Below are 13,189 nucleotides of genomic sequence, written 5' to 3'. Positions count from 1 at the left end.
TGTACTTTCTAAGCTAAATTGCTTTCATAAAGTTCTTAAAAAGTCTTCAATCTGATAAAGCTTCTTGTGTGAGCACAGCGATGATGATGATGATGGCAGCCATGATAAAGACGACTTTGATGAGGGATTGATGATGAGTAGTGGTTTCTGGTTGATATAATGGTGATGATGATGAATCCCTCCTCTTCCTCGCCCCTGCAGACCAGCTGAAGGCGGTGATGGAACAGGTCCTGGACTTTGCCGTGTGCGAGCTGAGCAAAATTGTGGAGGCGTCGTATGATGACCTTCTGCTGGAGATCACCAAGATGGAGAGAGAGCAGCAGGGCCTGGAGGAGCACCTGGGCAAGAGCGCCCAACAAGGAGGGGGCGGGGGCGGGGGCAAGGGGAGAGGAGGAGGAGCAGAGAAGGGGAGAGGAGGAGGAGCAGAGAAGGGGAGAGGAGGAGGAGGGGGGAATGGGAGAGGAGGAGCAGGAGGAGGGAGAAGGATGGGATCAGAAAACGACTCAGAATCACCCAGCGGCTCTGAGGACGCTAGGGAGGAGCTCAGTGATGTCACCGTATCCAAGGAGACAGACGGTGGGTTTGTTTGTGTTGTTCATACCTTTTAAGATGAAATGAAAAAGCTGACTTGTCCTCTTGGTCCCTGCAGACAAGCTGCCCGTCCTCTCCGTCTCTCAGGACTGGGTCCCCATCCTGGACAAGGTCTTCGGTCAGAAGTGGTGCAGCGACGTCTGGCAGATCAAAGAGCTGGGAGGTGGGGGCAGCGGTGGGAGGGGCCTAGGGGAAGCAGGGGCGGGGTCTGTCTCCACCCCCTCCCTGCGCCTGGAGCCCACGCCCTCATCCCCTCAGCAGGACCCCCGCTGGACACCCCTGGAGGACATGGAGGTCCTCTCCCCTGACAACGACAATGGCGATAGCCAAAAACACACTGGAGGCGGAGTCAGAGCAGCTGGCTCCTCCCCTGGACCCGCCCTCAGCCCCACAAGCGGTAATGATGTCATTAAATACACTTTTAGACTTTTAATCCATCCATGGTCAGACCTGAAACACTGGACATGAGCAAAGCATTGTGGGACAGACGACCTTTAAAGACCATGTCTGCTCCATGATGCTGCCTGGAGACGTAGAGCTCCCATCTGAAGAGGACCTTAGGCCCACCAGACCCAGGTCCTACTGATCCAGATCATACTGACCTAGATCCTGCAGACCCAGATCCTGCTGGTCCAGATCTAGTGTTCCTCAGCATCTGCTCTAATGTTCCTCCACCCACCTTCTTGTCTTACAGTGAAACCTTGAAAGACGTTCAAACTTTCCAGTTCCCTGAGCTCTGAGCTCATGAAGCAGCTGAATGTTTCCAGTTGTACTCATCTCTTCCTTCCTCCTCCTCACCTGCAGGTCTTTCTGGTAGGAACTCTTCGGCCTCCATGCTCCACCGCCTCCTCACGCTGCCGTCTCAGCTGCTGGAAGACGACAACGAGGAAACCGTCGCCAAGGAAGCGCTGGCCGCCCTGGCGACCGAGGCTGACGGCGGTCAACGGGACGAATCAGAAATGCACAGCCAGATCTGCGCATTTCCCCTGATGACCGAGGAAGAGGAGGAGGGAGAGGAGGAAGAGGAGGAGGGAGAGGAGGAAGACAAAGGGAGGAAGGTGAGTGAGGGGGTTGGTGCAGCCTACCACAGATATGAATTGAGCTTTGATCAGCTGATTGGATCTCAGATCAGCTACTAGAAACCAGCAGATCTTCCTCAGTAGAAGGTCAAAGGTCACACAGACACTAACACTGATTGATTGATTGTTGCTTCTCATCCTTTCTGTGCAGAAGAAGCGACGGAGGGTTTGGTCTGAGTGTGACGAGTGCGGCCGAAGGTTCAGCAGGGTCTCGCTCCTGAAAGCTCACCGGCAGATGCACGCCACCGACCCCGAAGCCTTGACCTCCGCCTCCTCCCCGCCGCCCGACGTGGCCTCGCCCTCCTCGCTCTCGCTGTCTGGGTTACGATGCTCAGAGTGCGGCAAGAGATTCTCCTCCACCACCAGACTCCACAGCCACGTCCGGACTCAGCATCCAGGAAAACGCTCCTGAACCCCAGGAGACCAGCGGGTCCACTGGGCTGAACTGGACCCACACATGAGGGAACCAAGCAGAACTCAGCAAAACGCAATAACAACAAGAGAGCAGGAAAGCAAACAAGAACCCCACAGGATCCACAGTCATCATGATCAAAACCAGCATCTAATACCAGACCAGGACCAGACCACCAGACCAGGACCCCATGTGACCACCAGAACCTCCAGCATGGACGGCTCGGTCAATACAGTTTATAAATCAGAAGAAACCCGAACCGATACGACTTACCGATAACCCGCCCATCCAGAACCAGAACACGCCCATCCAGATGACGGCATCAATCATTCCAGTTTATACTTTCTACAATTAAAACCAATTTTAACTGATGAAGAATCCAGAGATCCACTGCAGTTTACAGCAAACAAGGACCTCTAGTGGACAGAGTCGCTCACTGACCGGCCAGGAAAAGGAAATCAAGAAAACAAGCTCAATTATTTGCCTTAAGGTATTTTGAAAGTATTTTTTTAAAGTAAAACCAAAAATAATCTGAAGGTTTTGTTTGCCCAGATAATGTAAACACAAACAGCTTTAGGTTAACGCCCCCTGAGAACAAGCCCCGCCCATATTACTACCCAGCCCCTCCCATCATCGCCTCACATGGGCCGGAATTCCTCGCAGGCTTGATTCTTGTGTACATGTGAGCGTCGTCTCAGATAGAAGACGGCAGCACAGTCACGGTCTCTGCTAACACCAGGACCGGATCAAGAAACGCCAGAAGAACTCAAAGAGCTAACAGGAGATCTGGAGGATTCAGGCTTCAGATGTGAACCTAGACCTGCGGCGCCCCCTTCTGGAAGACGAGTTTCCTTCATCTTGTGCAGTGAAGACGAGTTTCCTTCATCATGTGCAGTGAAGACGAGTTTCCTTCATCATGTGCAGTGAAGACGAGTTTCCTTCATCTTGTGCAGTGTAAGGCCACGCCCCCTCCAGCTGCACTCTGGTCTTTGGTCCCACTTTCTTCTCAGATCCGTTTGCCTGGTGAGTTTTGCAATAAGCCACATAAAGGGAGGTTTTTTCTGTCCCTGCTCTGTGATCTTATAATTCTTTTTTTAGTGGACTTTAGTGTGTAAACGTCTGCAGCATGAACTTACGCTGGCTGACGGAGTGACCTTTGGTTTTCTACCTTTGTTTTTAAAGTGCCCTCTACAAACAAACTCTCACTTTGGTTTTTATAACGTCAGATTGTTAAGTGCATTTTTTTCTTCACTATTTTACATCATTGGATTATTCAGTGGAATCTTCTGCGTCTTTGAGATGAAGATGAAGATTCCCTTGTGGCTGTAAAGCTTCATAATGAAAACAAACACACACACACACACACATACACACACCAGACGGCGTCTGACGTCTGAATGTGAATCGTTACGTTTTTTTGTTGTTGTAAATTCTCAAACAGGAGCGACGCCAAAGGAGATCAAGAGAAGAGCAGGAAGGCTCACGCCTCCTTTCCTTCCCCCTTCCTTCCTTTGGCCCCTCCGCTCTCCGTGGTCCATCTTTAACTGTACGTTCTGATAACCTCACGTCAACGTCGATACCTCCCACACAACGCCACCGCATTCTGCTGTTACACCTGAACCTACCAGACGCTTCAACCAGCACCTCTATGATTCTGTTGATTGTTTAGTCTGAAGCCATGGGAAAGAATGAAATCAGGCCAGGAGTCTAAACTAACCATGTAAAGTTCAGCTTAATGTTTTTATCTTTAATCTAAGACTTCAATCATTAATGATCAACTGCTTGATTAAACAACTAATTAACCAATCCTGTCAGCATCAGACGCTAACGTTCTGATGAGTCAGCTGTTGCAGCTGCGCTTGCGTTGTTGACTGATGCTAACTAGCTGCAGTAGCCATGGCTGAACGCCTCGCATGAACTCTGAACTTCAGCTCTTTGACGGTCAGCTTAGCCTGAACGCTCACTCACTCATTTAGCCTCAGCCTCTCTGCCTGCTGCTGCTTAATGAACATTTGACCCCAGCGCGCTCCGTTAGTCGTGGCCTTCCTGTATTTTAGCCACTAGAGGGCGACGAGCCAGAATGAAGCGAAGCTTTCCGGAGATTTAAGCGCCCCCCTGTGGATTTGTGAAGTACAACACAAACACAGGAGCATCCAGACACGGTCCAGATGAATGCAGTGAGTCAAACTCACAACCGTCTCATTATCGGATTTGATTTATCATTTTGTCAGAAATTAACAATGTTGACAAATAGAACTTAAAGTTCTAAAATTGACCTCTTTATGCCTTTAATAACAATTCCAGAGCAACATGTAGCTCTGTGGCGTTGTAGCACAGGACGTGCTGCAGCTTCACGCCGCTCCACACGTGCGTCACAGTACAGCAGATTGTAAGCACGACACTTCTGCTGCAGCTTCCCACGCCTGCAGGAGAATGACATCGTGTTTTGTACATTAGTTACGTCTTTGCCATTTCCAACGTTGTCTTGTTTCCTGGGGGTCTGGTGGACGGACGGAGGGATCAGATAACAATCCATCTTGTTTTGGCTCTGTGATGCTTTAGCACAATCGGCTGTTTCCAAAGTGGGGGGTGTTCTGTTTACATCTTTGAACAAAATTGAGGCTCTTAAGCAATATGAAGCCAAAACCTTCTGGATTGATTGATTTCTAGAATAATGAAGCTGCTCGCTGGTTTCCATGCCGATGCTGTGTAACCTAGATCTGTGGATCAGTCGGAGCATTCAGAGCCGCAGAGCTCAGGAATGACAAACCTGTACTTTACTTAAGTTCTTCATGTGAAAAAGCAACACAACAAACCTTAGCTTGTTCAATCATCTCACATGTAAAAATCATCCAATTCTGCCTTTTAGGGAAAATTCCTGATTCTAACAAACAAACAATCAAACAAACCTGGAATGAAACCGGGAATTCTACAAAGTAGAAGTCAAATCAAATCAGGGTTTAAGACGAGTGGAGCCTCTTCAGTGAATGGACTGATTGATCCATGATGAATATAGAAATGAATAGATGACATGAGGATGAGTTGGTGTGATGAATCCTTCAGCACCGGCGAGGCCTTTAGAGCCCAGAGCTCCTCCAGGAAGCTGCAGCGTCTCATCCTTCATCGCTCTAATTTGCTTCAAGGAAAAAAGTAGTTTGTGTATCTTTGAACTTTGACCTCTGCGCCTCTGGACACGCCCCTCTGCTTAGATGTTTGGTCCACAGCTTGCTTACATCTTTAAATCTTTGCTTTCGCTAAACATCAGAATGACCCAACCGCTTTTCTGCAAATGCCAAGATTGTTAAAGCACAAAGTTGTTTTCTGCTCTCCACTCTGGTTTGTTTCCTCAGTGTTCTGTAAACTAAACCGCACATCAGATTACCTCAGTTTTTCCTCCACATGAACCTCATTACCTCATTCAACATAAGCTGTTTATTCTTGAGGATGTTACCTGTACCTTTTTCTCTGTAAGTTTGCATTATGACAGGTTTGGGCTTTGTTATGTGAAGCTTTAAAGCCCCTAATGTAGCCTGACTGGCTGTCGGCTCTAAACCACCCATCTGCTAACACATTTAGCTTCTGAAAGGGTTTAACGTCCTGGACAAGAGTTCATCTGAGCTCTGAGGTCTGTGGACCCATAACCAGTTACTTTCAGTCCTGAAATAAGGGTTTTCAATGGGCGGGGTCGTAGTCATAGTTTTGATCGTGTTTACATTGTCATTGCTACAAATTTGACTCTGAGCCTAAAGTATCCCTAAGCCTTGTTGTTGTTCCAAAGTGCAGTTGGTGGTTTGGTCCTGACAGCAGCTGCTCGTCTGCACTGTGAACACGTTATAAAGCACTCATCTACTGTCACCAAACAAACGCACCCGTGTGCCCACATGTGGGTTTTCTGTGACAATGGAGACATAATGTGAGCCGTTAACCAATCACTGCTCCTCCTTCACGTGTTTACAAAGCCATAGAAGAGAGAAATGGATCTGGTGGAAAACTGACTCACAAAAGAAGTTTATTTTGTGGCCCGACAAACAATACGTTCAATAACCAACTGTGTCCGAACAAACTGCTGAAACTAACAGCCCCACAAGGCCGTAGAGGCTCAATAATAGGAATCCAACTGTACGATGCATCCCAGCATGAACGAACTCCAAGGATAATATAGAAAGAAAACAAATCAACATCGGCACTTCTAACATTTATAAGATATAGAAAATCAAGAAGTGTTTATTCACAAAGTAATCTGTAGGTGGCGTTCTTCTGTCGGCTGCTGTGAGACCTTTGGCCTTGTGTGCGTCTCATACCTGGGCAGGTATTTGACGATAAAAGGGAATGAGAATAACTGAGCCAACATTTGTGAAGTATGGGCCAGAAAATGAAGCCAGATCCTTCAGATCCATCTCTCTCTGATCATTCAGAAGAAAAACAGTCAGATAAAACAACGTCAAATGTTTTAGTCTCTTGAGTTAAGTGCAAATGTCAAGATTCCTGTAAAAAAAAAAAAAAAAAAAAAATGTTTCTGTTGGCAATTTCCTGAAAAGTGGTTGTGTGGTTCCCATGAAGAGACAAAGTCTAGATCAGCTTCTGAAGAAGGGAACATTTCATATTTAGTGGAGTTCTGTCGGTTCTGACAGCTCCATACTGGGGTTCCTCAGGGAACCATCCTGGGTCCCCTAATGTTTTTGATTATGATTTAGATGTGGGATTGAGGGGTTTAAAGGGAGGATTTTGATTTTTGTCTTTTATGTTTAATTTTACTGTGTAATGAAAGAGAAACCTGGATGAGAAAGATGTCAAAATTCAGAAGCCATTTTAGAAAAGTGATGTTTACTCCCTTTATTATGATGAATTGGATTATGACTCGCTCAGTGTTTGTAATTTGATGCAATACATTTAGAAAATGTGCCCTTATTGTAATTCAGCACTCTAAAAACCAAATTTGACTCATTCAAGAATATAAAGGTGAGAGTTAGTCATCACCCAGGTGCAAGCGAAGGTCTCACTCTGCGCTTTTCCACAGACAAGGTGCCGGTGCTGCTCAGACGGTTACATCACAGGAGGAACGGTTCAACGAAATCATGGATTTTCGTCATTTTCTTGTTTTCTTTCTAAAAGGATTACAAATCAAAGTTCTTTTGTCTCACAGATTTAGTAACGCTGCCTATAAGTGCTAATATTTAACGTTTTTGTTCAAACATACAACTTTGTTATCCAATGGCTCTAGAGTCCACAGACAGTGGCCCTGATGCTGGGTTGATTCAGATCCAGACTCTTGTATATCTGGGCTGTTGTGCACCGGCATCATGTTTATGGAGAAGCCCTTTTCTGTCACCAGTGTCAGTTTGGAGTGAATCATCTCCGTGTGTTCACAGCTTGACATGTTGCCAACGCAGAGATGTTCCTTCAGACTGCTGATTCCCTGTGGAAGGTCTCAGCTTCACGTCTTTGGCCCCATGTTTGACCACAGCAGTACCGTCTGAAGGTGACATATGCCAAGTTGCACCTGAACGTGAATGTGATGAAGATGATGGTGAAGCTTTTGTTTAATTTGTTCTTACCTGTTTTAGTCTGTGAGACCGGGTACTTTTTAGTGTTTAAAAGTTCAACAAAACCAATAAATGTTCACGAATGACTTGTATCGTCTTTTTCCTCTGACAAAGGGACACCTGGGGAATGCTTGTACACAAGTCAACATGGAAGATGATGAACTAACTTCCTCAATCTTGAGAAAACTAAAGTTGATTGTTTTTCCTCAAGAAAAACAGCGTTTTCCTATACTGCAGCTCCTCTGCTTTCATCAATGTGTGTTTATAATCAGAGTCTAATGTGAGGAAAGAGAGGGAGGAGGGGGGACTGAAGGAGAGGAGGAACATGAAAGGAGCGATGAGGAGTAACATGAAGGAAATTAAGAAGTGGGTAAGAAGAAAGAAAGGGGGAGGCAAAAGAACTGAAGAATGAAGTAAAAGATGGAGTGAAGAAGAACAGAGGGGACGTGGTGAGATGGGGAGGAGAGAAGGAAGGAGAAGAGGGTGAGAAGGAAGATAGGGGAAAACAGGAAAGAGTTGGTGGGAAGGAGGAAAGTTAGAAAGAATGGAAGAGAAGAAAGAGGAAGAGGGGAGAAAATGAGAGGTGAAAGAAAGGTACCAGAGAAGGCTGGGAGGTAAGGAAGGAGAGAAGGGGAGGGAGAAAAGGTAGGAGGGAGGGAGAACGAAGCGGAACGAGTCGGTGACAGAGGGGAGGAAGGAGGAGAGAGGAGCGAGGGAGCGAGAGACGGGCTCGTTCTGCCGAGGTGGACGTGGCGGCTCCGGCGGAGTTAGCAACTACAAGTCACGGGGAACCGAACTGTGGCAGCGGCAGGACCCGAGCCGAGCCAGACCGCCGCGATGAACCGGAGCCACGGCAGCAGGTAACTGAAACATCACTGCCCGCCGTTTTGTTTCCATCCGCCGCGCTGTTTGCCGCTCCGCTCCGCTTCCTGCTCGCTTCTTTCTGGAGGAATGACCGTGAGTGTCGCCTTCGCCACCGCCGCACTCGTTCCAGCGTCGGGCACACTTTAGCTATTGTGTCCCAGTTCGGTCCCCCGCTGTGCGCAGCCGGCCGACACAAAGCACCGGGAGGAGGAGCGGAGGAGGCAGCTAACATGCCGCCACTCTCCCCCCTCTCCTCCGCTTCACTCTCACTTTCTTCTCCTCTTGCTAGCTCTGCTTAGCACGGAGGGCTAATCGGAGCTAACAAGAGGCGCTAATTAGCCTAGCATGCTGCTAGCGTCACACACAAAATGGCCTCTAGCTAGCCGAGCTCGCTAATTAGCTTAGCAAGAAGAGCTAATTACCATAGCATGCTGCTAGTGCGATAAACAAGATGGCCACTGTCTAGCTGCGCTTGCTAGCTACAGACATGGCACCTTGCCCTGCCTTTGTATGGCACCGGAGCGGCGTTCAGGACACATTCACGCCTTGACACCGCGTATTTGCACTGCGGGAGCAAGATTATGTGGAACTGTAAACCCCGCGGTGAATGCGGCGTGACCGCGACACGGTTTGACTCATCCTCTGTAGCCGTTAAAGCTAAGAAAAATCAGCGCCAGATTGTAGCAGGCAGGCGGTGCTGCGTGGCGAGTTGAGAGGCTACCTGGCTGCCGCGGAGCCGCAGGTAAGAGCCGCGGGGCAGCGCTCCACCCTGCGGGCCTCACGGGACCAAAGGCGGCAGCTTTTAGTCTCGTTGAGCCCGAGCTGATGCTACATTTGTGAAAGTTTTGAGTGTGTCGGGCTTCCTGCAAACTTTGTGTACACACGCACACACACACACACACACACACACACACACACACACACACACACACACACACACACACACACACACACACAGATGTGCTGGACCAACATGTAGAGCCTCTCTGCTTTGTCATCATGTAGAAGCAGCACATTAATGATCTTCAGTACATGTATGTGTACATGTATGTGTGTGTGTGCACCTACATGTGTCTGAAGTATGTTTACACGCAGTAACACACTCAGGTTGTCTTCTTCATCTTCACATCTTCATCAGTGTGCTTGTTCCAGCTCGTCAGACACCTGGAGATGGAATCCTGTTGATTCTGTCAATGTTTATGTCTTTATTATGTTTTTGTGACAAATTACCGAGTGTTTAAACAAAATGTGTATACTGTTATATACCAGGACCTTATGATGACCTTATGACCTTATGATGACATGTCTGTCACTCCTGCATGACTTCAAATAACTCTCTCTCTCTCTCTCCCTCTCCTCCTCTCCCTCTCTCTCTCTCCCTCTCTCTCCTTCTCCCCCCTCCCTCTCTCTCCCTCTCTCTCCCTCCCCCCCTCTCTCCCTCTCTAGGCTGCTCTCAGTCAGGTGTGGATGGTGATGCTGGCAGAACGTCTCCCTGACTCTCAGCGTCCTGTAGTTCCATTTAGAGACGAGGTTCTCAGGGATTTGTCCTCCACCTTCCCGCTCCTTCAGTTCTCAGGGAAGGGCGACCTCATCAGAATCAGTAATAAAGGAGTAAGTTGGAGGGCGGAATAGAGGAGGAGGAGGCCTGGAAAGGGAGCAGAGGAGGTGTGAGGAGAGGGGAGTCGTTCCAGGAAAGGACAGAGTGACAGACCTGCCTGAGAAGGTGGAGGACTTCAGAGACGCGGCGTAGTCCCGCCCCCCCCCCCCCCCCCTCACCATGACAGACTTGGAGACTGAGTGTCTGAGCCTGGGGCTGACACACTCGCTGCCCCCTGAATGTGGCTCCCCTCCCCCTCCTCTGGACCCCTCCCTTCCCACCAGCACCAGCCCGACCCAGACGCTGGCCCTCCTCTCCTCCGACTGCCCCACGCCCACCCTCAGCTCCCTGGCAGCAGAGATAGCCGAGCCTCTGGTGATGCTGCCTTGTGTCAAGAGCGAACCGGAGGACGACGACCTGGAGCCCATCCAGACAGTGGACCTGTCTGAGATCCAGCCGCTGTCCACCGCCGAGCTGGGACACGAGCAGATCAAGATGGAGATCAGCGGGCTGGACTACATCAAGTCTGAGCATCACGGTCACCATGGCAACCCCCTCGGGCCATTCCACCACAGCGACGTCTCTGAGTTGGACTACAAGTCCCATTACGAGCCCAGCTCCGTGTTTGACTACATCTCCCAGGTAAGGTGTGTGTGTGTGTGTGTGTGTGTGTGTGTGTGTGTGTGTGTGTGTGTGTGTGTGTGTGTGTGTGTGTGTGTGTGTGTGTGTGTGTGTGTGTGTGTGTGTGTGTGTGTGTGTGTGTGTGTGTGTGTGTGTGTGTGTGTGTGTGTGTGTGTGTGTGTGTGTGTGTGTGTGTGTGTGTGTGTGTGTGTGTGTGAAGCGTGAAGCGTCTTTGGCCTGGTTGTTGGTGCCAGGCGGTCTGAAGCTGTTGATGATCAGGCACAACCTTCTGTAGGGCTCACATAGAATGACCCCAGTGCTCTGTGCCTTGTTGAGGTCAGAGGTCAGACTGTTGCCTTTCTACCAGCTGTGGTGTGTATTGACCTGTTGTTGCCATTTCAGGTGACGGACACACTGGAGTACATCAAGTCGGACCATCATGTGGACCTGCAGTGTTACTACAGTGCAGAGCTTAGCTCCCTGAAGGCAGAGTACCCAGAGTCCTGCATGTCTGCTCACCTGCAGCCCAACAGCCTGGAGTCCATCCACATGGCCGAGCTGCGCACAGAGCTCAACAAGCTGCGGCCCGACGCCTTGCTCATGGACACCATGGGCAAGCTGGACCCCGAGCTGGGAGGCAGCGGGGGGCTTTACGAGCTGCAGACGGCGGAGGAGGGGAAGCTGGCGGCGGAGGTGGCGGGACAGGGAGGCGGAGCCGGCGGCGGTTTGGTCGCTACGACCAAATCCCAGAGCCCCACGGTGAGGAAACCCCGCAACATGCAGGGGGAGAAGCCCTTCTCCTGCCCCCAGTGCGGGAAGAACTTTAGCACTCTAGGAAACCTGAAGACCCACCAACGGATTCACACCGGCGAGCGGCCTTACACCTGCTCGCAGTGCGGCAAGAGCTTCGGCCAGGCGGGCAACCTCAAACGACACCAGCTGATCCACACGGGCCAGAAGCCGTACGTGTGCGCCCACTGCCCCAAGGGCTTCACCAAGGCCGACGACCTGCGCTCCCACCAGCGCCTGCACACGGGCGAGCGACCCTTCATCTGCCTCACCTGCGGGAAGAGCTTCGGCCAATCCAAGGAGCTCAAGGCCCACCAGCTCAGCCACACGGGGGAGAGGCCCTACTGCTGCCAGCACTGCGGCAAGAGCTTCACCAAGGAGACCAGCTACCGCAACCACGTGCAGATCCACACGGGCGAGAAGCCTTTCACCTGCTCGCAATGCGGCAAGACTTTCAGCAACTCCGGAGTCCTCAAAACCCACGAGAAGATCCACACGGGCGAGCGGCCCTTCGGCTGCACGCAGTGCGGCAAGAGCTTCGGTCGCCTGGGGCACCTGAAGGCCCACCAGCAGATCCACACGGGGGAGCGGCCCTACGCCTGCCCCCGGTGCGGGAAGACTTTTAGCCAGTCGGGACACCTTAAAGCACACGAGCAGATCCATAAACGAGAGCGAGCCGACACGGGAAGCACCAGCAGCAGCAGCAGCGTGAGCAGCGTGAGCAGCGACAGCAGCTAAACTCAAACTCAGTACCCTTTAACCTCTCGGAGAAACAAAGTATTATTCCTCTTTTTTTATAAATACTATATATAAATCTATGTTTTCCTTTACGATGTTTTCTTACATTTTCATACCTTTTGTGCTCTTTTGCATTCTGTATGTGGGAAGGGTTCCACTTTGACTGATTTGCTCTTATGCAAGTGTCTGTGTCCATGTTACTGTCTGCCTGTAGGGGGCGCTCCTGAGCCTCTGTAGATCTCTGGATCTGGACTCTTCAGTGTTCAGGTCCACCTTCTTATTTTTGGAGTCCTAACCCAGCACAAGTGACCAAGTCCAAACTCTTCTTTGATAGTATCATGGTTCCCAGGTGTTAGTATGTGGCTCCACATGTGTGTGCTTGGTCATACTAAGCACCGCTCTCTTTGCCAAACAAGTATAAGTACTTATTTTGAAGTACATGAGCGTAGTTTGCCAGTTTTCTACCCAGCAGGTACTTACAGACACACACTGTTACTGTACGATTGAAGTACAAATGTGATTATTTAAAGGATTTTTTACTGACATTTATAATCACAGACAGAGTTCTGAGTGTAAACATTCAGATGAGATGTTTCTTTGTTGTTTTGTAACAGAATCAAAAATCATTCCAACGCGGCGTCGAATCAAACGTCGGGACACATCAGCACAAACCGACAGCGATATTGGCCCCGCCCCCGGCCCCCAGGCCCCGCCCAGCGATCGCTCACTGTGTACAAATCTTCTATTGATAACATGTAATTCATAAAAAATAAAAAAAACAGCAGCAAAAAAGTCAAAAAAGTGATGCAGCATCATGTACTGAAAAGAATGATTAAAGAAACTAACGGCCCGGACGCCGCCTCGCTTCCTTCAGCTGCACACACACACATGCTCACACGCACACATGCACACACGCACACACATGCACACATGCACACACGCACACACACATGCA

The 13,189-nt window shown here is 49.7% G+C and overlaps 2 protein-coding genes and 1 long non-coding RNA gene across 3 annotated transcripts; all 3 read left to right on the top strand.

Moving 5' to 3' along the window:
• Positions 1 to 455: 455 nt before the first annotated feature.
• LOC143016905 (uncharacterized) lies at positions 456 to 2,944 on the top strand. The gene is made up of 4 exons (XM_076171475.1): positions 456 to 576; positions 650 to 988; positions 1,396 to 1,649; positions 1,822 to 2,944. The coding sequence occupies exons 1-4, from the start codon at positions 486 to 488 to the stop codon at positions 2,080 to 2,082; spliced, it is 945 nt and encodes a 314-aa protein (XP_076027590.1). The 5' UTR covers positions 456 to 485; the 3' UTR covers positions 2,083 to 2,944.
• A 69-nt stretch (positions 2,945 to 3,013) lies between these two features.
• Positions 3,014 to 7,711, top strand: LOC143016908 (uncharacterized). Its single transcript, XR_012965562.1, has 2 exons — positions 3,014 to 3,105; positions 3,524 to 7,711. It is a non-coding gene; the product is annotated as an uncharacterized LOC143016908 (long non-coding RNA).
• Positions 7,712 to 8,299: 588 nt separating this feature from the next.
• Positions 8,300 to 13,081, top strand: LOC143016901 (uncharacterized). Its single transcript, XM_076171466.1, has 3 exons — positions 8,300 to 8,485; positions 9,936 to 10,728; positions 11,110 to 13,081. The coding sequence occupies exons 2-3, from the start codon at positions 10,267 to 10,269 to the stop codon at positions 12,232 to 12,234; spliced, it is 1,587 nt and encodes a 528-aa protein (XP_076027581.1). The 5' UTR covers positions 8,300 to 8,485; positions 9,936 to 10,266; the 3' UTR covers positions 12,235 to 13,081.
• Positions 13,082 to 13,189: the final 108 nt, after the last annotated feature.

Source organism: Genypterus blacodes, unplaced genomic scaffold (genome assembly GCF_046128005.1).
Source record: "Genypterus blacodes isolate CSIRO-AG114 ecotype Tasmania unplaced genomic scaffold, CSIRO-AGI_Gbla_v1 ptg000251l_1, whole genome shotgun sequence".
NCBI lineage: Eukaryota > Metazoa > Chordata > Actinopteri > Ophidiiformes > Ophidiidae > Genypterus > Genypterus blacodes.
The sequence above is the reverse complement of the archived record's forward strand: the minus strand, read 5'-3'. Positions and strand labels throughout refer to the sequence as shown.